Genomic DNA, 24,552 nt, shown 5'->3' on the forward strand with positions numbered 1-24,552 from the left:
ATATTTCATTGTATATGTGGGTTCCTTATTTATGCCACGAATCAGTTACATAACAGCTCCATCACAAAGCCAACTTTTAACAAAAGGAAAAGCTTTTGAAAAACTACACCCATCTCTCTCCTGTATCCACACCTCCTTCTAAACCCCTGACAACTGCTTATCTACCCTCCATTTCTAAAATGTTTTCTTCTAAGTGTACAGAAATGGAATCACAGGAAGTCTCTTGGAATTGGCTCCCCCACCCCATCATAATCCTCCTGAGATGCATTCAAGTCGTTGCATGTATCAATAGTTTAGTCATTTTTATTGCTGAATTGTAACCTCTGGTATGCATGTACCATAATTTGTTTGACTATCATCTGTTGAAGGACATATGGGTTGTTTCCAGTTTTTGAATTCTATGAATAAAGCTGCAATGAACCATTATGTATAACTTTCATTTCCCTGGGATAAGAGTGTCACTCCTGGATTGTGAGGTAAAGCGTTCAGTCTTGTGTCATTAAGTATGAGATTAGCTTTAGTGTTTTGTTGATGCTCCTCACAAGATAATTTCCCTCCAACATGCTGAGAAATAATGATTTTTCCAATACTTGTGGATTATAGCATTCCACCCGCCTAATGCTAATGCCTTCATAGTATATAGTAGGCAGCCTTTTCCAACTAAGTTTGTATCTATGAGTGCAATCATCAAATAGACCCTTTAGGGCTGGGGAGAAGGTACAGAGTTCAAGCCTTTGCACCACATGGCCTCCTGAGCACTGTCTGGTACAGTCCTGGAGGTGCCTTGAGCACCATTGGGGTGGTCCAGGAAAACCCCAGCACTGAGGGGGCCTCAGCAGCACTGCGTCATTGGGTTCCACATGAAACCAAAGGTATTCCCAGCATGGTCCCTGAAGCCCCTAAGCACCCCTTAGCAGGTCCCCCAAACAAGCAAATAAAAATAACCCCAACGGACCCTTTAATTTAGTTAAAAAAAACTGTTTTTCACAGCTACCTACTCAGATCATGCCAATCACTGTCACTCTGGATCAAGTATCTTGAATGCCCTCGCAGAAAGCATCTGGAGAGCATCTCTAAATCCCCACCCTCCACCACAGACTACAAAAGTTTGTTCACTACTGCATGCTATTCATACAGCCTAACGCTGTTTACAGAGTTCTACAGGAAATGTGACCACAGGGACGCATGGGAGTAGACAGTACTAGCCCCATGCTCCCAGAGGCTGAGGGTTGGTACAGGCCAGTCAACGTGAGGGATACAGCCGGGATGCCCACTGCCTGAGGGCCATGCTGGTTCCACTTCTTTCCCTTCAGCCCCTGAAGGGTCTCTGCAAAGTTTAAGACACAGAGAAGCTACGCTCGAGGGAGAGGGCTAAGGAGTGAGTCCCACAAGTGGCGGTGAGCTCTGTTCACGGGGCATCTGACTCGAGGTGCCCACAGGGAATCTGCCTATACTGCTGCCTGTGCCCTCACCCCCCACAATGGCCTGCAGTTACTTGGCTTTATCTGGTGGCCGCAACTTCTCCGCTTCCACTCACATTGATGTCAGGTTCTCTATGTTTCCAATCTGGCCTGTACCTACACTGGATTCAAACCAATCTTGCCAAGTGTGTGTTCTGTATTCCTCGTTGGAGCACTCCTATCTTGGGAGAGCCCTTCTTTTCACCCGTAGCAAGCTGCTCTTTCTTTTCCCACCCCTGGAAATCTCCGCACAGGTGCAGCTTGAATAAGATAGCTGCGCCCGTCTCACCTCATTGCTTAATCCCAGGCAGGTGTTCTTAGGAAACCTGCTCAACGTGGGCTTACCCAACAGGCCTGTGTCTGGGCCTTGGTAAGAAAAAAAAAAAAAAGGAAAACATTCCAAACATACCAAGGTCCAGAGAGGTTAAACTGGGGCTTTAGTTTTGGCCTTGCATGTAGCCGACCCTGGTTCGATCCTCAGAACCACATATATTTCCCCCGAACATGACTAAGAGTGATTCCTGAGCACAGAGCCGGGAGTCGCCCCTGAATAGTGCTGGGTATTCCTCAAAAACCAAAAGGGAAAAAAATGAAACAATGAAAAGCAAGGCTTAGAGAGACTGTAGCAGGGTTAGGGTGCTTGCCTTGCATATGGTAGATCCCTAGCACCACATTGCTCCCCTGAGCACTACCAGGAGTGCTCCCTAAGTACAGAGCCAGGAGCAAGCCCTGAGCAATGCCACCTTTGCCTTCCCACTCCCACCCTCCCCCCAGAAAAATAGGAAAAAAGACAATGATAACTTCAAGGAGTTTCTATCTTCTCATTCATCGTCTGCTCATAAAGCACACGCACCTGTCAAAAGTGGCAGGTAAAGGAGCTAATATGGAAAGTCAGTTAAAATTCTTCTAAACGGAAGGCCTTTGTCGACAGTCCTTTCAGAGACACAGGAATCTGCTCTCAGGAGTCATAACAACAATCCCAGCCTGTGACCCATGTCACTGTTCATGAGGACAGGCACGGGCCTGAGGGCCTCAGACCTACAAACCGTCCTAGCCGCAGCCAGTCCTAACCTCCCTACGGAAAGCCACAGCGTGACGGGCGGGAGAGTGGGCAGGGAGGGCTTCCCCACCCTCCTCTGGGTGGGTAGTGGCACTTGGAGCCAGCTGGGACCTCTGGAATGTAAGAGTGAGTATCGGAAAAACCTATGCCCGCTATTTTCGGTATCTTGTTGATTCTGGCAAAGGACGCCTATCGTTGACCATGGGCAGGAAATCTGAGCCAGAATGAAGGGAAATCTCTAAAGCCAATGTCCCTCCTGTTCTCAATCTGGGCTTAAAAAAATGCTGCCCCTGGTCTGCGTACCTTACACCAGTGCAAGCATCACGTCCCCAAAGGTGTGGGGGAGGAGTGAGTGACCGGGCACACAGGAATGGCATGGCGAGCACCCGGGAGCCTCTCAGGGTAGCCGCATGTTAGAAATGACCAACCGGCAGTTAAATGGCGGGGACAATGAAACACGACACAGACACTCGAATCACAGTGTAGGAAAACCCTGAGCAACACTCAAAAGTTTGCAATGGAGAATATTGGTGGGGAAAAGTGATGACTATAAAAGTTTGTGAATCAATAGGTTCGGGAATTTCTTAGGGGAAACAATTATGTATATGCGTATATGTATATGCACATATTTTCCAGAACATCCTCATCAACCACTTCAGAGAAGAAGAGGAAGCTCAGAGATCAGTAGGAGGCAAATTATAGAGGTGAAAAGAGGGCCAAACTACTCTGTACCAGAAATGACAGGGATTTGACAGCGGGAGAAACTAAGAAGAGGGAGAACTGGGGAGATCTTAGAGTGACTCAGGCATTTGCCTTGCACAAGCTGAGCCCGTTTCAATCCCTGGCACCTCATATGACCACCTGGGCCCGGCCAGGAGTGGTCCCGTAAGTGCAGGGCCAGGAGTTAAGCTCTGAGCATAGCCAGGTGTGGCCCTAAAGAAATTCCTGTGAGTTTTAGGAAAGAGTTTCTAATATTCTGGGGGCCAGCAGGCAGGCTCGAGGGGCTGGAGCACATGCCTTGCACATGGGCGCCCGGGCTCAATCCTCAGTACTGCATGGTCCCCCACCCCCCAGCCCTAAAAATTTCGAAAATTCATTTTTAAATATACACACCTCCTGTATCCTGTAACATTCCATCAAATCTGGTCTGGCTATAATTATAGCCCATTGTGTGAGCCCCAAGGGACGGGAAATGGAAGAAGCTGAGGGTGGGGGGCTGGGGTTGCAATGGTGGGGAGCAGAGAAGCCCAGGAGTGATGCTGGGCAGAGTGAGCTAAGGGGGCAGGAGGGAAGAGAGGAAGCCAGGGGTTCCCGAGACTAGCCCAGCACAAAGGAGACAACCGCTCTCTTCCCTGAGCCAAGTGGAGACAGGCTGACCTTGGTGTGTCTGGAGGGGATTTGTTCTCAGAAGGAGTGTGATCCCCCTCCCCCATCCAGGAGGTCTGGCCCAGGGTACACTTAAGCTCCTTGGCCCTTCTGGCACATGTGCAAGGTGACTAAGGGCTCTACGGTGGGAGATACTGAAGCCAGCCTGGCCAGGAATAACCCTAAGCAGGAAACAGTGAGCATCTGGGGGCCTTGCAGGCACGTGATTTCCACCCATCTTGGCAATTTCCTTTATTTTTCATATCTCTCATAATCATGACACTTTGTAATTCAAAAACTGTTGAAAAATTGCCTTTGTTCATTACCTTGTCAAAGATAGCAGGAAGGGGGCAGCCTGGTCACGTGGCTCAGCCTCGACATGAGGCTGTGAGCCTGATCCCAGCCCTGTGCCACATGTGTAACCTTCGCTCATCACAACACAAAGAGGGAAGGAAGCTCAAAGGGCCGCAGCGCATGCTTTGCATGCAGAGAGCCTGGGTTCCATCCCGAGCACTTCAAGGATCCCCTAAGCACTGCTGGAGTGACACCTGAGCACTGAGCCAGGAGTAGTAGCTCTCAAGTTCTGTCAGGTGTGGCCCACACAAAAATACAATCATAATAATACATAAAAACTAAAAAGCTTCGGGTGCCAGAGCAATAGGACAGCAGGAACGGCATTTGCCTTGCATGTGGTGAACCCAGGTTCGATCCCCGACCTCCCATATGGTCCCTGCGAGCATCACCAGGAGTAATTTCTGAGTGCAGAATAATCCCTGAGTTTTGCCAGGTTGACTCAAAAATGCCAAAATAAACTAAAAAGCTTTATTGTATACGAAAAGACAACCCAATTCAGCTACACTTGAGGCCCTGAGAAAGAGCAAGAATGAGTGAAAGTGTGAGAGAGCGCACGAGAGAGAGAGAGAGAGAGAGAGAGAGAGAGAGAGAGAGAGAGAGAGAGAGAGAGAGAGAGAGAGAGAGAGAGAGAGAAGGTACAAGGTGCAGAAAAGCTTCCCAGGAGCTTCTGGAGCAGAGAGCACTGCCCGCCTTTGGGGGACCCCAAGCTAGGAGAAGACAAAGTACTTGGTGAGGAGCACCTGCAGGAGGAAGCTCAAGGGACACACCTGTGAGAGCTCTCAGTCTCCATCCAGGCAGTCCCTGGTCAGGGACTCTCCTCACCCAACACCGGGTCGGCAGCTCAGTCAACTCGCTGTAGCCTGACGCACGTGCAAGGCTGAGAGCCCACAGAGGCCAGGCCGCCAGCTCCGGGCCTCCCCTCGGCCTGGGCCCACACACGAGCGGGCCTGGCCTTCCTCTGGTTTTCCTCGCCCTGGGAGCTCCCCGGGAACCTGGTTGATCACAGCAGGGATCTTCTCCTCCTGGCAAATCCTCCTCCTCTGCTCCCGGAGTCGGAACCGAACCGCTCTGACCTGTGAGCACCTCCAGGTTCCTTCCTGCCAGTTCAGTTCAAAGGCAGGGTCAGGAGAGGCCCAGGGCAGTGTGTGGCCAAAGCCAGGAAGGCAGCAAGGAAGAAGCACCAAGTAGGCTGGTTCAGCCCTCACTCCTCGCCTCTTTCTCCTCCGCCCCCAAGCCCGCCCCTGCCCTGCAGTTCCTTAGTGTTTGTGTGTGCTCGCTCTAGCTCTCGCTCTTGCTCTCTCTCCTTCCCTCTCTCCCTCCCTCTGTTTCTTCCCAGAGTCCTCCACAACCCCCTCAGCCTCTTTGGCTGGATCCCTTTCCCCGGCCCTTTAGCCTGAGTTCCTGACCCAGCACTTGGCAGAGTGGGAGTCAGACTGGCACGGGACTGTCTCTTACTGAGTACCTGTTCCGTGCCCGGCTGTGTGCACAGCACGGTACTGACATCACTTAATGTCAGTCGCCATCCCTGTCTTGTGGGGTGCCCCTGATTCCCTCACAACTGTAATGGAAACAGAGGCTCACAGAGGTTGGGACCCATCCAAGATTAATGGACGAGTCAACAGGGAAATCAAGATCCTTCGAAGCGAACGTTCTTTTCCATGAGGCTAAAAATGAGAGTTGCTCTTTAGGTTTTTGGGATCTGGCTGCTGACTACTCCTGTTCTCCCTCTCTTCCTGCCCACCTCACAGGTACACACGGGGAAACAGTTCTACCCATAGAGTAATCGGGGAAAGTCCACGCCAGCTCCCAGTGATCTCTGTAACAGGCTGCAGATAATTTTTTTTTGCTTTTTTTGGGTCACATCAGCGATGCTCAGGGGTTACTCCTGGCGGTGCTTGCGGGACTATCTGGGATGCCAGGGATCAAACCCGGGTCGGCCACATGCAAGGCAAACACCTACCCACTCTACTACGGCTCTGGCCCCAGGGTACAGCTCTTTTTGAGGCAGGTACTCGATTCTGAGCGTGGACACCAAGATCAGAATCTCAGCTCTGAATGCTCGTATCTGGCTCTGACTTCCCCAGACTCCACCTTGTGCCCAGGCAGCAACTCTCCCAGATGTTCTCTGAGCCAGCAATTGTTCCTAAAATTCTCAGTGCTGTGTTTCTTTAACAGAGATTTTTTTTTTCTCTGTTGCCAGGACTTCTTGGCCTAAAATAGCTGGTATGGTAGCAGTATTGTTTATGGCAGGGAGTAGCCGCCTGCTCCAAACAGAATTTTGGAAAAATCTTGGAAGACTGAGCAGCAATAGGTAATATTTGGTGCCATCAATTTAGATTCCAGGACCAAGACAGTTCCCCTAGCCTCCCTCATTTCTCCTGGAGACTCCCTATCTATATCCTTGGGAGGCGACAGGTTCCCATATTTCAATTTAGCCCCAAGTTTGCAAGAGCTGCTTGTCTGTTCCTACAGAGAAGGGAAGCAGGGTGCAAGGGGGCTAGGGAGTCTTCAAACATGAGGCAGTTCAAGACTTCCGACTGTCGGAATTGTTAGACCTCTGACTCATAGTGGGGAAGCTGAGGCTCCAAGTGCCGTGACTTGTCCTATATCACAAAGCTAATAAAGCAGAATTTGGGCCAGGACCCAGGTTCCCACTATGCAGGCCACATGTTTAGGAGAACAGAAAGGAATTCATGTCCAGTAAGATTAAAAGAAGGGGACCTGGGGCTGGAGCGATAGCACAGCGGGTAGGATGTTTGCCTTGCACGCGGCCAACCCGGGTTTGAATCCCAGCATCCCATATGGTCCCCTGAGCACCACCAGGAGTAATTCCTGAGTGTAGAACCAGGAGTAACCCCTGTGCATCGCCGGGTGTGACCCAAAAAGCAAAAAAAAAGAATAACAATAAAAATTATCTAAGCTGCCTTTAAAAAAAAAAAAAAAAAGAAGAAGGGGACCTGAAAAATAGAAAAGAAAAAAAAAAAAGACAGTTGACTAGCATGCAGCTATGGTCCGGTTCAAATTCCCCACACAGCATTTGGTGCCCTGAGCACTGCCAGGTGTGGCCCTCCAACAAAACAAAACAAAACAAAACAAAAAGATATTTCCTTCTAGGTGTCCAGGTTCCAAGCCTGAGCTGTCAGTGGCAGGATTTCCAAGACTCGGGGGCCAACAGGAATAATGAGTACCCAGAAAGCCCCTTCCTTCCTCTATGGCAGGGGCTATCGCTGACATTCATGTATTTCAGGCTCTGACCCAACTCTCTTCCCAGCCGCACCAGCTGATGCAAACTGCCCTTCATGTGCTAATACAGAGGTCTCCCTTCTGTTTGGCACCACAGTGCCGGGATCGAGGCCTGAGCACACACTGGGATGATGGGCGATGCAGCAAGTGGGAGCACCACGAAGGAGAGTACAAGAATGTCCAGGGAGTGAATGTTACTGGACATCTTTGACTAAAGGTATCTGAGAAGGACAGAAAAGACAGAGGTAATATCCAGGTTGGCATTAAAAATAATGTTTATAAGGTGGTGAGAGTTACCATTTTTTAAAAAAAAAAGTAAAAATTTTTTTTTAATTTAAAAAGTAATTTTTAAAAAAAAATTTTAAATTAAAAAAAATTAAAAAGAAAACATTATGTTTTCTGGGACTCAAAGGGCTAGAACACATACTTTGCACGTGGAAGGCCCACATTCAACCCTTGGCACTGCATAGCCCCCGGGACACCAGGGAGAGTGACCCCAGCACTATATATAATCCCTGAGCACTGCCAGGTGTGGCCAAAAAGAAAAATCATTTTTTCCCCCATGAAAATATAAAAAAGAAAAACCTTATTTTCCTCTCTCCTTTTTCCCTTTGTCTCTTTCTTTGTTCACATCCAGCAGTGCTAAGGCCTTACTCACGGCTCTGCACCCTGGAATCACTCCTAGGGTGGATCAGGAGACAGTATGCAGTGCCAAGGATCAAACCCAGGTCAACTGCGTGCAAGGCAAGTGCCCTACTGGCTATACTACTCCAGTTCTACCACCCTAAAATTTAAAGAAAGTGTAAATACTTTCTTTACACTGCTTCTAACACAATGAAAGATTTTAAAAGAAAAAGAGAGGAGAGAGAGAGAGAGAGAGAGAGACAAGAGAGAGAGAGACAAAAAAGAGAGAGAGAGGAGAGAGAGAGAGAGAGAGGAGAGAGACACACAAGGGAATCTTAAAAGCATTTTACTGGGTAAAAGAAGCCAATCTGAAAAAGCTATATCTGTACGATTCCAAGTACATGACATACTGGAAAAAGTGAAACTATAGTCCTAGTAAAAAGAGAAACGGTTGCCAGGTTTGGAAGTGAAGGAAAAGAAATGAATAGGGAGAGCAGAGAGGACTTTTAGGGGACTTTTGTGCATGGCACCATAATTAGACAGCAGCCTAAGCCCACAGAACGTTCACACAAGGGTGGACTCTAATGTAAACTGAATTCGTGGGTGGTCATGATGAGTCACTGTCAGTCATCAGGTGCCACAAATGTCCCACTCTAGAAGGGGAGGGAGGTTGTTCCTGGGTTGGAGGCGGGGTAGAGGTGAACAGAATTCTCTGTATGTGTCCTTCCATTCTGCTGTGGAAAATGGCTCTAACATACTAAGCATTACAAATATCTGGATGGGGGGGCTGGAGCAATAGCACAGCGGATAGGGCATTTGCCTTGCATGTGGCCAACCCGGGTTCGAGTCTCAGCATCCCATATGGTCCCCTGAGCACCACCAGGAGTAATTCCTGAGTGCAAAGTCAGGAGTAACCCCTGTGCATCGCCAGGTGTGACCCAAAAAGCAAAAAAACAAAAAACAAAAACCAAATATCTGGATGGGGGAGAGTGGAAAGATAGCACAGTGGGTACAGAGCTTGCCTTGCACAAGGCCCATCTGGGCCCAGTTCCCAAGCCCTGCCAGAAGTGATCCCTTATTGCAGAGCCAGAAGTAAGCCCTGAGCACTCAGGTGTGACCCCAAAACCACTTTCTAAAAAAGTTTCAAAAAGCAAAATAGTAATAGTCATGATATTAATAGTTCAAATATCTTCCTACTCCTGTCTTTTTCAAGTTTAACAACTTGATTTGTCTTCAGATAATCAGATCCAAGTGTAGTACTAGTATATGTATTTATGCTATAGTTTGTCTTAGTTCTAAGGGAATCAATAAACTCTCCTACATTCTCCCTTTTCATGTAAAACAGATTCTGGACACAGGTCTTTATCAGACACACAGAACTACCCACTCAGTATAATGTCACACGTGTCAGAAAGGAAGACAAAGAATTAGGAAAGGACCTTAGAGATCTAGGAAACCAACTCTGGGTTTTTATAAATTAGAAAACTGTTGTCCAAGAGGTAAAATTCTTGGCACAAGGTACCTGGCAAGTTAGAAACAGGACTTGCCATCCAAGTACCTTTCACCAAGTCCTGCTTCAGCTGTGTTCTCAAACATGGAGATGCCTAAGTTGAGTGGGGAAATTTTAGCCTTTGAAGAACATCCGTTGCATTATCCTCACCAGATGCATTTAAAATATATATAGCTATAGCTATATATATATATACATATACATACATATGTGTGCATATATATGTATATACATATGTAAATATATATAAAACATTTGGTCAGTAGACCCATGAAAAAATATATTTATCATCATTAATTTGAGGAGAAATACAAATGAACAATCAGCTATTTCCTACCAGTGAGAAAGGCATGTATCAAAAAGACAAGGCAACCAGTGTGGGTAGGGACATGATGAAAAAGGAACCCTCATTCACTGTTGGTGGGAACATCTACTGGTTCGGCCTCTATGGAAAACAGCATGGAGATTTCTCAACAAACCAGTTGTAGAGATTTCTCAATGAGGAATAAATTCCAGGGATTCTATTTTTTTGTTATCTACCCCAACACACAAACAGCAATCGAAAAGATCTATACAAGCCTATGTTCATTTCAGTGCTTAGTAAAATAGAATATGGAAACAATCTAAATACTAGTGATGGATAGTTAAAAAAAAACTTGTGGAGTTTATACACAATGGAATACTACTCAGTATAAGAAAAGAAATTTTGCAGTTTGCTGCAACATGAATGGAACTGGAGAGTATTAAGTGAACTGAGAGGGAGAAGGACAAATATAAGATGACTTCACTCATCTATGGCATATAGGGAAATAAAATAGGGAATAGATGGTATCAAACTGATGACAAACACTTGGCCTTATATTATGAAACTCAGATAATCAAGCAGGGATGGAGTGCTAGAGAGGAAAGGGAGATTGACTACTGGTGACATAACAACAGTAGTGGAAGGTCTTGGGTATTTTGGAGGTGGTATAGCACAGTACATCAATACCACAAATATTAGCACTATTGTAACCAAGCTACCTAAATTATATTAAAACATTAAAAATAAATTAATGAAATGTGAAAATATATTTTGTTTATATACATTTAAATGTATTAAAGGCAGGGATCTTATCCTGAATGTTTATTACTATAGACCCAGCCTCGAAGTCCAGGATATAGCATATATTAATAGCATTTTTCAGTAATGGGATAACAGAATTTATAAATTCTTATCATGAGACAGATGCGTGTTGAAAACAAGCATTTTTCAACAATCTTTAAAGGGTTTTGATTGTTTGCTTTGTTCTTTTGGGTTTGGGGACTCAATCAGTGATGCTCAGGGCTTACTCCTAGCTCTGCACCCAGGAATCATTCCTGACAGGACTTAGGGGACCGTATGGTGTGCCAGGGATCAAACCTGGGATAGCTGCATGCAAAATAAGAACCCTACCTGCTGTACTATAGCTCCAGACCCATTTTCAAGAATTTTTAACATATTCACAAAACATTTATATGATACTAGGAACAGGGTTTATTATGGTACAATAATATTGTTGTTGCTGACTTGGGGGGATTGTTGTTCAATGGGTCACTCAACACAGTAGAAAATATCCTTATTATTGAACATGTCTAAATTTATGCTAAATGAAAATGTTGACAAGAAGATTCATGTGGAAGGTTTAGGTCACCAACAACACTGAAATCATAGTTTTGATTTTTGTAGACCTCTCAGGCTAGTGATTATCATTTCTGTTCCTTATACTAGAAATACTATGGAAACATAGAAATACGGTGGAAGAAAAACATTTGCCAGATAAGCTTCTTCTGTGTAAGCCTTATCCATAATTTGCTCTTTTGAAGTCTTTCTGGCAGAAAGAGAAAAGGTCCATTTGGATACATTCCAACCTGAGATTCTTCTAATTCAAGTCAAACTTCTTGGCATGACACATCCTACTTCCTTTAAAAATTATATTTGGGAATTGATGATTTTGAACCTAAAGGAACCATTTCATTGCTGACATGAAAAATGTTTATGCATGCATAAAAGAAAGGCAATGAGCTTCATGTTGCTCATGAAAATTTTCTAGGCTCTAAGAATACTTCCAGGAAAATTTCCTTCTTTAATTTTCTGTTATGTTCTCTCTGACTCTTTTACATCTGGTAACATTGTCTGCATTACAACTTGTGGTTGCTGTTATGTGTTTGGGATTGGACCCCAATCATCACCCAGTAAAAACTGAAAAACAATGTCCAATGAGAATATCTGTCTTCTCAAAGCCAATCACCTGGGATTTAGGAAATTGATCGGAATATGGAGTTCATCTAGCTGTCAGGTGTAGGGATGGAGTAAAATAAAAGGGAGAATCATGCTGTTTAGAGATCACTCATAGCCTTCTAGGCCCTGAAGGTTGCTCCACATCTTGGTTGTGCTATACATACTGAGAAGAGTTCTGTTGCTTTGGACGGGGACACTTCCACGTATATTATCCTATTTATGTTTGTTGGGGGCTCACACCAGTAGTACTCAGGACATACTCCTAGTTCTGCATTCAGGGATCACTCCTGGTGGGGATTGGAGAACATTATGGGATGCCAGGGATTGAACCCAGGTCACATGTGTGCAAGGCAAGCACCCAACCCACCATACTATTGCTCCAGCCCCACTTCCATATATTTTGGCTATACAGATGTTGACTTCAACATGCTTGAAAGAGTTTCTGACTCATCCACACTGAATGATTTCCCTTGGAAGTCAACTAAGAATCCACTTTAGAAACAGCTCAACAACTACCTTCAAAATGCGCCTTCCTCAAAAGCATTCCACAACTTTCAATTCTCACATCCTTTCATACAAGATGGTCTTAGAGCCATACTTACAGGCTTAAGATTTATTGGCTATGATGCTGCCTTAGGAATAAAATCAGATCAGCAATGACTTGGCCTGTCAAGATCTTCCATCCAGATGCAGGTCCTTGGCAGGGCATCTTTTAAAAAATTTAAGTATATTTTTTATTGAAGTAACATTGACTTAGAATAAATATTATCTGAGCTTCAGGTGCCCATCCTCATAATTCAATATATGCATATAGACTATACCATGACCCCACATTGTAATTCCCCCCATTTTATATTTTTGTAACTATGTTTTATATACACTGAAATCATTATTGTAGTTTTAATTTTTACTACCTTTGTCTTTTGCTCTTATTGTTTGCTATAAAAGTTATTGATCTACTACTTTTAATATTCTTCTATCAAGATTTTTTTCTTTCGCATCTTTTCTTGTTGCTATATCATTTCTTTTACAATTAGAGAAGTCCTTTTACTATTTCTCGCAAAGCTGATTTAGTGGTGATGAATACCTTTAGCTTTTGCTTATCTGAGATACTCTCAATCTCATATGCAATTCAGAATGACAACCTTGCCAGGGATAGAATTATTGGTTGGGAGAATTCCCCTTTCAGCACTTAAAGCATATCGTACTTCTCTCCTTGAGCCTTTATCCTATGTGTGGAAAACATCTACCAATGGCCTAATGGGTTTTCCTTGTATATAATAAGCTTTTATGCTCCTACAGCTTTTTATGATCCTCCCTGATATCTTAAATTTTGCCATTTTAATTATAACTAGTGTCTTAGTTATAATTAAATTACATTCAGGAGGATCATTGAATTTCTCTAAAGAGTTCCTGAACCTGGATACTAATTACCATCTTCAGATTAAGGCTTTTTTTTTTCTTTTTGGGTCACACCTGGCGATGTCACTCAGGAATTACCCCTGGCGGTGCTCAGGGGACCATATGGGATGCTGGGAATCGAACCCGGATCGGTCGCGTGCAAGGCAAATGCTCTACCCGCTGTGCTATTGCTCCAGCCCCAGATTAAAGCTTTTTTGAAGGGGAATGGGGCCACTCCTGGCAGGGTAGGGAGGTCACTCCTGAAACCATTCAGGGGACCCATGCAGTGCCAGGAACTGAATATGGGCTTTCAGCTTGGAAAGTGTCCTTTGACTTATCTCCCAGACCTAGAATAGGAAAGTTTTAAAACATTATTTCCTCATAATTTTTTTTTTGGTCCTTTCTTCTTCTGGGACCCCTACACTGTGAATATTAATCTTGATGTAGTCCAAGGATCTTTTTACTCACACCCTCCCCTCACTGTTGTTGATGTTGCTACAGTGACCAGGGTTTACACACAGGCCTAGCTGTGGTTCTCCCTGGGGGTTGCTCATCCAGTTGTGGTGCTCCTACACAATCTGGGTGGTCACCAAAGCTGTGATGCTTACAGGTGTCCTGTGTAAAAGGGCTGAAAGTTTCAGCTGTAGTGCTCACACACACATGCTGTGGTACTGATAAATAAGCCCTCCCAGGGTTGCACTTTTTGCCTATGGTACTCACACATCTTTTCAGTTGCAGTGCATGCAGGAGTGAGTCCTTTCTTGTGGTAATTACACACTCCTGACTGTATGTGAAGCTAAAAATTACTCGCAGCACTACAGGGACCACAAAATTGTACTTGGTGCGTGTGGAGGATGCACTGGGGATTAAGCTCAAAACCACATACTTGCAAGGCAGGTATTCTAAGCCACCAGGCTATTCCTCCAGTAACTGAGACCTTAAGGTATCTTCACAGCAGATGTTTGTTTCACTTGCTCTGTTCACATAAGTTCTGTTGCTTTGTCTTCTAGTTTTCTTATCTACTCCTCTGCTTCAGTCTGTTGTTTAATCTACTTGTCATTATATTCTTCAGCTTTATAGCTTTCGTTGGATTGTCCTTAAATGTTTAGTTTCTTCATTGAAACTCTCACCATTCTCTTGAGTTCTGTAATCATAATTACTTTGAACTCTTCATCATGTAAGTTACCTATTTCTTTAAGGAATTACCCCCTGGGATTTCTGTCTTGCTCTTTCTTATTTAGGGCATTTTCCTCTATCTCCCTATTTTGCCCAATTCTGTGTATTTGCTTATATGCATTAGGCAAACCTCCTAACTCTTCTAGTCTTTAAGAACTGGTCTTGTGTAGGTGATGTACAGTGGGGTCCAAGAGTGCTGTTCCCAGTGGCCAGAAGAGCTACACACCAAGATACATCACCTGTGTAGGTTAATGCATAATTACCTGCTATGAAATGGTGGGCAAGGCTATCATTGCATATCTGGTCCAGGTGTAGTGTACAAACATAATGTAGGAGCAGTCTGTAGTATGTGGGTGGGGGTGTCAGCATAACCTGTCTGCTGACATATGTGGGTGGGGCTGTTGGCCCAGTCCTGCCACTGTACAGTGAGGGGGTTAGTGGAGTTGTTGGTCCTGCCAGGTCACACACGTGGCACACAGGGTTATGCTGCAGGCGTGGAGCATCAGCAGGACTTTCCTACTGGCACCAGTAGGCTGGTGAAGGATTCCAAAACATTTTCACCATCGACAGTAGTTCTCACATTTGTAGTTAATCTACCTACTTATTATTTCCTCTGGTTCAACACCAATTTATACTGACTACTCTTTGTCTTAGAATCTGCCTCAGATTCTACATTAATAATTTCAATTACATCCATGTAGTCATCTTCAGGTGCCCCAATAAGGGCTGGCTTTACACTTGGGTCCATGCTCAGAAAGGACCTAGGTGAGGTTTAATGTTCTGCTATTGCTTCCTAAAACTCTTAATAATCTTATCTTCATTTATGTTTTGAGTAAGTGAAGTTCATTAGAACAATGGAGCCTGAACATGATCAGAGGAGACAGCACACCCAATTCTTTCTTTCATTTTCCCCTTGGTTTTGGGGGTCACAATTGGCAGCACCCAGGGCTTACTCTTAGCTCTGTGCACAGGGATTACTCCTGGCACTGTTCAGGAGACCAGAGGGGATACTGGAGATGGGCTCTGAGTGGGACATGTGCAAGGCAAGTGCCTTACCCACATGCTATCTGACCAGCACATCCATTCTTTATATCCCACTTGCATATAGCATCCCGGAGCACAGAATTCCAGAGAATCCACAATGTATGAGAATTCAGCAAGAACCAACTCAAACCAAGGTAAGAGAATTAGTTCTATAATTAAGATAGCATATCTGCTAATGACACCAAGAAGCAGTGCTTTCTATTCAACCCAGAAATTGCTTCAAGTGCAGGAAGAAAAACTGTTTAAAAAACACACACAGAAATGTCCTAAAGGTACACCATTTCCTTTTTCACTCAACTATCCTTGACTAGTTCACCACTTATACATAAAATGGTGGCATGGGGGGGGGGAAATGAGAGTAATTTTGAGTTCCTTTTCCTTTCCTTGTGATCATAATGCCTTCTACATTTATAAAATATAAATTTTAAAGATGTCAAATAAAAACAGGTTTTACATGTAAATGCTCCAATTTTCATTTAAAATCGGCATATCACAATAAAGATGAATTCATGCCAATAATCTAAAATTTTAACTTTCTTGCAAAAATGCCATAAAATAGCAAACAATGCCAGGTCAAATCAAAGAGAGATCATGAAAGAAAAGAAACTATTTCTTAAGGTCTTTAATGACATTTTCCTCTGCTTTTTAAACAAGTCCACACTGGTATTGGAACATAGTATGCCTGAAACAACTCTACTACGAACAACTTTGTAGATCATGGTATTTTAATAATTTTAAAATTAAAAAAAAATGTCCCTATATATGTATATATATATATATTACTGGGCCCCCTAGCTCTGGTGCCAGAGCTCCAAGATATATCCAGAAGAACTGATAAAGGAGGTTCCCATCGTAGGTCTGTTCCCAATGTGACTTTTCTTGGCACTGTCAGGCCCCTGTCCCGGGAATCCCACAGGGACCAATGGATATTATCTCCCCTGTTGGTAAACTAAACAAAACTATCTCCCAGATGTAGCCCTAACTGGATAGGGGAATGAAGGCAAATTAAAGTTGTAGAGACTTACTCAAAGTTACAGGCAACGAAGTCAGTCATAGAGGCAATAAGCTGCCTCTCCTAGAGTCTTCAGATCCAGTGCCATGCCTAGCTTGCTGGAACCCATCTCTACTGCTGACATTTGAATCTTGAACATTGTTTGAAAATACCAAGGAAGTCATTATGTATTGTAACCTTTTGATCACACCCCAGCTGGAGCCTCCACAGTCCTCCGGGAACAGATGTAGAGCAGAAGGCTCTAACCTTCAAGAGGTTCCAAACAGAATATTCCCAGGCTCTAGGAGAGATTTTCTCTTGCTCAAGGTCAACAGTAGTTGACAAATAGCCCAATACTTGTTTCCTTTGCAGCCTTGGAGAATCCAATGTCTACCTGTCCTCGAGTAAATCAGATTATCTTTCTGAATCATATCACAGTCATTTGAAATTGTGGAGGGACAGGATGTTTCCCATCATTTCCCTTCAATTTCATCAGAGAAAAAGACATGAAAAATAAAGTCCATGGATCTTGTGCCACTGGCCAGATCCCTACTACTGGGGAAGAACCCCAAGCTATAACAGACGGCCCGCAGAGACACCATAAATTGCCCTCTTCCTTTCTGAGACGCCGCCCCCTCAAGTCATCAAGTGGAGAGACTCACATCCCCTCGCTGAGTCTCACTGCTCCCCTGGCTATTCTCTTAAAATCTTTCTAACAGAGGATTAAGAGGATCCAGTGAACACAGGTTTCCTCCAGCTTCTGCCTGATGCTGAGATGCCCTTAGCAACACACCCTAGTAACTCTGCAGCCAATCCAAGTGCGTTCCACACCCCGGTGGAGGAGGAGGACCCATCCCAGAGAGAACATCTTCACACTGCTCCAGCCTGAAGCCAACCTTCAAATAGTTCTGTGAGCATAGCAGGGAGATGGAGAGGTCAGTTAGTTAAGTTGCCCCTTTGCCAGAAAGAATCTGCAGTCCTTGTCTCCCTCTTCTAGTGGACCCAAGGAAAAGAATTTCTTACGGGTCATTTCTCTGGAACTTGGGAGCTTTTTCCCTCTGAAAAACTGATGATCATCAACCAGCCACTTAAACAACATTAAAAAAAAAATTACATGTGAAGCGCTTTTTTCTCATAGCTGAAGTTTCCCAAAATGTGTGTGGAGTCAAGAGGGGTGGAAACGGAGGAGCTGTCCAGATCTTTGCCCAGCCCTGACTGGGCTGGACCAAGGACACATCTTTGGTTTCATCTTAGAAGTGTAACCACTGTGGGGATGGGAGATAGACAGGGCTAGCCTCAGGCCAGCAGCCAAAAGCATGGGGTGAGGGGCAAGCCTGGAAAGCCCATGGCTAACACTAAATAGAAGCCTCCATTAGCACAGTGAAAAACATTGCATTAGTGACCCAGAGGGCCTCTCCCTCCACCAATGGCCTCTCTGCCCTTTAACTATTCATCAGGCAGCAGAGAGAGTGCCAGGGACTTACAGGAAATACAGGGGAATCAAGCTGTATCTTGTGATGGATTGAAACGTTCCATCTTTGCTCTACCACCACCACCACCTTGCCAACTGCCACAGTCACTAGTACTGCTGCAGTTCTACATTCCTATGGAGGCTCCTACTATTACTATTGATCCTTGGAAGTTTGCAAACTACTTCACAATTTGCAAAGTGCCTCCCAAGCCTGGGGGTAATGATATCATTAAATATGATCCTGGACAAGGCATGCTGGGAAGGCAGAGATAGGCTGGCACCAGAAGCCTGAAAGGGAATGGTGCAAAGCTTCACTTAGGAAGGGACAGAGTTGCAGGTTTCTTTTCCCCTACATCTGCACCCCTGCCTCCCAAATGCCTGGGTCCCAGATATACACCCCCCCCCCCCCAGCCACTCCTAGTCCACAGATCTCCCAATCCTCCTCTGCGTCTTCCACTGTCAATCACCAGTTTCAAGAGCCTCAAGGCTAGGGACCAGGAGTAGTGGCCTTTCAATTTGATCAGAGGAGCTGGACCATACCCAAATGCCACGGAACGGGATGGGGAGGGAGAAGAGGAAGGAGCTAAATAAAAGGCCTCTGCCAACACCTTCCACCTTCTCCCAGGAAGGCCCCTGGAAAGAGCCAGGCTTTCCCTTTTCACAGAATTTTTAAAGTTTCCTGTACCAAAGGAATTTTTTAAACAGACTCCGACTTTGACCTTAATGCCCAAAGTGAGCGCTAGAACAGCAGTGGGTCTCCTGGCGCCAACAGACCCCTCAGCCTAGCAGCCCAGGGGAGGGAGAGCCAGGGCCGAGCTGGCGAGAGGGCGGAGAGCGGGGCGGGAAGGCTGCAGCCCCAGTGCCAGAAGCTTCCCTCGCCGACCGCTGCTCCCTTCACCTGGCAACGGGCGCCCCAGAGAGAAGCTCGGAGGAGCTCCTCGAGAGGGAAGAAAAGTGGCGTTTCGGAATCCATTTTGCTCGAGATGCTCAAGGCAATGTGGTACCTGGCCCCTTGGCCTCTGAAGCCACAGGACCTTGGGAAAGGTCCTCACCCACAGGGCTGGGGTCAGCCGCGGCGGCGGGGTCGGGCGGTTAGGGCCGGCCGATGCCCCGCGGGGTGGCCCTCGGACAGAGCCCCCACGGGGTATGCGGCGGCGCGGGGGTGGCGAGGGCCCGGGCGCCGCTGGCCGCATTTGGACGCGGCTCCGCTCGGGAGCCGGAGTAGTAACAGTCGCCGCGGGGCCAACTCCGTCCAGTTAGGGGGGCGGGGGTATTGACGAGGGACGCGGGCGGCGCGGGGGCGGGGAGGGACGCAGGATGACACGGACTTTGGAAGGTTTCATCCTAAAAGTCACTTTTCCCAGCGCGGCCCGCTCCCCGGCGGGGCCGGGGGCCCGGGGAGGCGGGGTGGGGCGCGGGAGTGCGCGGGGCGGGCGCGCCGCAGTGGCCGCCGGCGACCCGGGGGGCCCGGGCGGGGGTCGGCGGCGCGCGGGGCCGCGCCGGAGGCGGGAGGCCGGGCCAGGAGGAGCGGCCGGCGCGCGGCGCGGCTCACCTGCCAGGCTGTTGTAGCAGTCGATCTCGATGGCTTCCACCGTCTTGCTCTGCTCCTCCGAGAGCCGACTGCCGGGCTTGGGGGCCCCGGCCGAGGAGGCCGAGCGCGAGTCCTGCTCCCGTTCCGTCCCGGGCGCCAGCAGCAGCCCCTTGAGCTCCAGCAACGCCCGGTGGTATTTCCCGATGGCTTCGCGGAATTTCTTGTCCTTGTAGCACTGCGCCCCTTGGCTCTTGAACTCGTGCGCGCGCCGGATGAACTCGGCGGGCTCGGCCGCCGCCCCAGCCTGGCCCCGCGCCGGGGCCCCCGCGCCGCTGCCCGGGGCGCACAGCGGAGGCGGCGGCCGCTGCGCCTCGCCGCCCGCCGGCGGGCTCGGGTTCCCCTTGGCCGCGGCCGCCGAGCCCTTCCTCTCCATTCGGCCGCCGCCCGGCGCCCCGCGCGCGCCGCGATCCGCCGCCGCCGCCGCCGCCGCCGCGCCCTCGCGGGTTTAAAAGCGGCGGGCGCCGGGCGCGCGCCTGGCAAGCTGCGCCGCCGCGCTGACACCCCGCGGCGGTCTGTCGCCCCGCACTCCCATTCTCCCCGCCAGCTGCGGGAGACTGCTCGCTTCCCCTCCTCCCCCTCCTCCTCCTCCTCTCCTCCTCCTCCTCCTCCTCCCCCCGGCCGGCCCCTCCGCGCGCCCTCCCCCGCTCCGCGCCGCCCGCCCTGCGGCTCGCGCACGCACGCACCCTGCGGGCCGTCGCCGGCCCCCGGCCCCAGAGCGGCGCGTCCAGGCGCCAGCCGCGATTTGGGGGAGGTGGGCTACGGTGGGGGTGGACCGCGGACCCGATCCGGGTGGCGGTGACCGTCGCTGACCCGGAAGAAGCTGGCTCGCCCGAAGGAGGGAAAGATTAATGACAAAGACGGCCTGGTTCTTCTTCCCCTCCCTCCCCATTCAATCGAGACCTGGGAGACGCGCCACGATTGAAAGAAGAAGGGGGCCATGGGAGGGGGGTGGGTGGGTATGAGTGTGCATGCGTGTGTGTGCGTGTGAGTGTGTATGTGTGTGTCGGGAGGAGGACGCACGCAGACTCGCCCTCGACAGTTTTTAAAAACAACGGAAAGAAAAGGTGCATTGGGCGGAGAGTGAGGGGTGCTGGCCAGCCTCGCCTGGAGGCGTTCGCCTAGGTAAGGTGGCAGGGCCGCCCGTTCCGTGGTTCGTGGCTGGGGAAGGGTCCCCTGGGGTGACCGCAGGGGCGCCCAGAACACCGCGTGCGCCTGAGAGCCCCGGTGCCGCCGCCGCCGCCGCCGCGCGCCGACGCCCGGGCGTGTGGGCAGCTGTGCGCCATGAATCACGGAGAGGGCCTGGGAAACACCTGTTACTGCTGCTCCCCGGGCCGCGCGTGCATGCCTTCCAGCTCCCACTTACAGGCCCTCGCCCTGCCCCGGGAGGTGCCATTCCTTCTTGGAGACTTGCAGTGAGGGCGGAGTGTCAGCTGTCGGTCCGGAATTTGCGAAAGCCGAGCGAGGGGTGCAGACCCGGAGAGCAAGACTGAGCTGCTCTCTCGCTACTGCCCAGCCGGCCCTGCCCTGCCCGGCCTGGCCCGGCCCGGGGGAGGCGCACCACCCACCCGAGACGCCGGGGAGCTCGCTACCTGGGAAGGGGTTGGTTGGAAAGTGTCACTGGTGAGGAACGGATCGCGCTCGAGAGAGCCTGGTGGAAGTGGGGAAGGGCTGGCTTTCCAAGGAGCGGGGGAATCCTAAAGCTTAATGGGGTAAAAAAAAAAAATGGCATTTGAGGGTCTTGAGACAGGTAGGGTTTGAGCTTAAGGCAATGGGAGGAAGTGACGTTTCAAGCAGCGTGAGGAAATAGAGCAGAAGTCACGACGTTCAGATTCTCTGGAGGGTTGAGTGTTTTGTTTCTGTGTCCTAAATGGAAGTGGTGGGAAATGAGTGGGTAAGATTATGGCGGCATTTGGAGCCTGAGAGATAGGCCAGGAGGTCAGGCGCTGGTCTAACTGCGGCTGCTTGGAAAGAACCTTGGTTTGATCCGCGCCCCGCAGATGCAGATAGTCTTCCTCCCCCATCCCCCACCCCGCCCGCCCCCAAGTACCCGCAGGGGTCGGTCCTGAGCACTGAGTCAAGAATAGCTGCTGAGCTCTACTGGGTATGACCCAACCCGCCTATCCCACCCCACCCCCTCCCCCAACAAAGAAATTAGGAAACATTTCGGTGGAGAGTTTGGCCTTTATTTTTGTAAGCCAATTTATTTTTCTTTCTTCTTTGATACGATAAAAAAATATATATTTTCAAGAGTAGGGGAGGTGACTCCGAGGGCTGAAGCACTTTGCATGCAGGAGCCCCTGGTTTGGTCCTGCAGAGCAATCAGAAGCACTGCCAGGTGTGAACCCAAAACAAAACATTTTTTTCCCTCTAAGCCAGTGGGTTTCAAAGTGATTATTTCAGTCCTGCAGCATCACAGTGACACCTGGGAAACTTAGCAATGCAAATTCCAGGGTCTTGCTCCAGATTTAGCTAAAAGTAGAAGCAGTCTGCACTGTAACAAACCCTCCCTTGGTTCAGATGCGCACTCAAGATTGAGAACGCCCGCTCCAAGCCTTGTGATCCAAAGTGAGGGTCTTGGCACAGTGGCATCAGCATCATCCCAGAGGATGTACAGATGCACAATCTCTTAGATTCCCAGACCTACTGACCCAGAGTCTGCATAGTAACAGGACCACTAGGTGATTCACATGCCTTAGTCGAGTGTAAGGAGTGCTGCTCTAGGGTTTTCAAGTACAAAGACATATTAGAAAGAACCTCCAACCCTGCATTAATGCCTACACATAGTCTCTAATATTTCAATGAACTCCTTTTTAAACTTTTTGCTTTGGGGCCACACCTGGCAGTGCTCAGGGTTTACTCCTGGCTCTGTGCTCAGGATCACTCCTGGCAAGGTTAGGGGGACCATATGGTGTGCCCAGGATCAAATCCAGGTGGGCTGTGTGCGAGGCAGACTCCCTACCTGCTGTACTATAGCTGCAGTCTACCTCAAAAACATTTTAAATACATAGTTTTTGGTTTCTTTTCGGGGGGAGAGTCAAGTGGGGATTGAATTTAGGATTTGGATATTCTTGCATGCCTTGGAGCTATCTCCTTAGCCCTGGCTATAGTTCTTGTGCAAAGGCCTCCTTCAACAGTGATATTCATTAATATGTAGTTTGTTTATTGCTCTTTTTAGTGTACATTATGAATCTAATCTTTTAGTAAAAGAAAATTTTCTTTATTTTTTTAGAAAAGAAAGATAAAAATAAAACAAAACAGTCTCTTAGTGCCTCATTTTTAATAGCTGCATAATATTGTGTGTCTATCATAGTGTATCTGTATTTTCTGTGGTCAGATTGATTCCAGTTGTTTAACCAAACAACTACAAACACCAAAATAATTAAAATAACAAGTTGTCACAGCAGTTGTTACCCCTACTTAGGACTCTGAGTCATTGAGACTTGCTCAAGGTCACTCTGCTAATAAAAATGGAGTTGGGGAGCAGGATAGAGCATACAGGAGGTATGGTGCTTGCCTTGCATGTGGCCAACCCTGATAGGTCCCGAAGACAGAGAGCCAGGAATAGCTCCTGAGAACTACTGAACACTGCCAAGTGGCACCAAATCCCACAACTCCCCCAAAACAGTGGAGCGGAGATTAAAAGCCAAGCAATCTGACTCCAGGACTTATCCTGTTAACTAAATTTGTACGGACATTTTGTCACAACTAATTTTTTCTTATAAAAAATTGTGTCCAAAACTGACAATTGTCACTTTGCTTTTCAGGAAGCCAGTACCAGCTTGGACTTCCAAACACCATGTATTATTTTCATCTCATCTTTGCCAATATTGAAGGTTAACTTTAAAAATATATATTTCCTAAGTTGAGTTTAAAAGAAAAAAAAACCTGTTGATTTGATCCAGAGAGAAAGCTCAAAGCATTGTTGTTAAAGCTTTGTATGCAGAAGGCTCAGATTTGACCCATAACAGACATATCTCGGTCTCCATAGAAAAGCCAGAACACTGAGCTGACCCCTGAGCACCACCAGTGTGTCCAAAGCCAAAATTTAAAATTACACCCCCAAACCTTTATATTAATGAGTCATGGACAAGCTTAATGACCAGGGTGAATGCATAGTTGCCATTTAGATTGTACTGAGGGTTTTTATTTGGACTCAATTCTAAGTAATACTAAATTATACCTTATATGTGAGAGCACCTTACTTTTCTAAATGAGTTGCCATCTTTCTTCTCAATTATTATATTAGCTGGAGAAGGAAATTTTTTTTACTTTCATGCTGAATTTGCAATGGTTTCTGACAGGTGTGCATCTTAGGTAAATTATTCAATTTCTGAAAACTTCAAGTTTCTTCAGTCATGAATTTGAGGCTGCTACTTCTTTCACAGGGATTGTAACATACACTAGAAAGTTTTGTGTCATGGACAGCAAAGAGATGAAATGAGAGGGGTGTGTGTGTGTGTGTGTGTGTGTGTGTGTGTGTGTGTGTGTGTGTGTGTGTGTGTAGTTAACTGCCTACTTGCATCTGAAGGAAATAGTGGGTATATCCAGCCAATGGTTTTGCACTGCTCTAAAAAATAAGATGAGAACTGGGTGGTGATAGACACAAGTAAAGGTGAGAAGTGTTGGTGTGCCAAATTTTTGTTTTCCTACTGTGTCCTGGATTTATGGTATGGTATTTGATTTTTAGGTTTGAAATTTTGAGGAAAGAGCTGAAAGAAACAGATACTCTACCTGGTATTCTTCTGTGTATGAAACAGAGCTCCATGCAAGAGCTTAATTCTAGTTCGGAGGAAAGAGAACATGAGTGAAGAAGGGAAGGAACATTACGGGCGTGGGGATGGAGTGAGAAGAGACTTACTATGCCCATCTGTCCTACTCCGCAGAGCTCTGCATGTGTAGATAGCTAGAAATGTTTTATTTGCTGGTTTTTAATATGCTTCTGTCTCTGTCTAAGCCACTTGTGGATAAATGTGTACTGATTTCTCAGAAATGTTCTCCTCCA

At 47.3% G+C, this 24,552-nt stretch overlaps 1 protein-coding gene across 1 annotated transcript in view; it reads right to left on the reverse strand.

Annotated features, from left to right (window-relative positions):
* Positions 1–20,118, reverse strand: part of TTC9 (tetratricopeptide repeat domain 9) — a 37,218-nt gene extending 17,100 nt beyond the window's left edge. Inside the window, exon 1 of the mRNA XM_055132798.1 lies at positions 19,512–20,118. Coding sequence (XP_054988773.1) covers positions 19,512–19,923 — 412 coding nt within the window. The 5' untranslated portion in view covers positions 19,924–20,118. The remainder of the gene's footprint in view (positions 1–19,511) is intronic.
* Positions 20,119–24,552: the final 4,434 nt, after the last annotated feature.

This window comes from Sorex araneus, chromosome 3 (assembly GCF_027595985.1).
Source record: "Sorex araneus isolate mSorAra2 chromosome 3, mSorAra2.pri, whole genome shotgun sequence".
Classification (NCBI taxonomy): domain Eukaryota; kingdom Metazoa; phylum Chordata; class Mammalia; order Eulipotyphla; family Soricidae; genus Sorex; species Sorex araneus.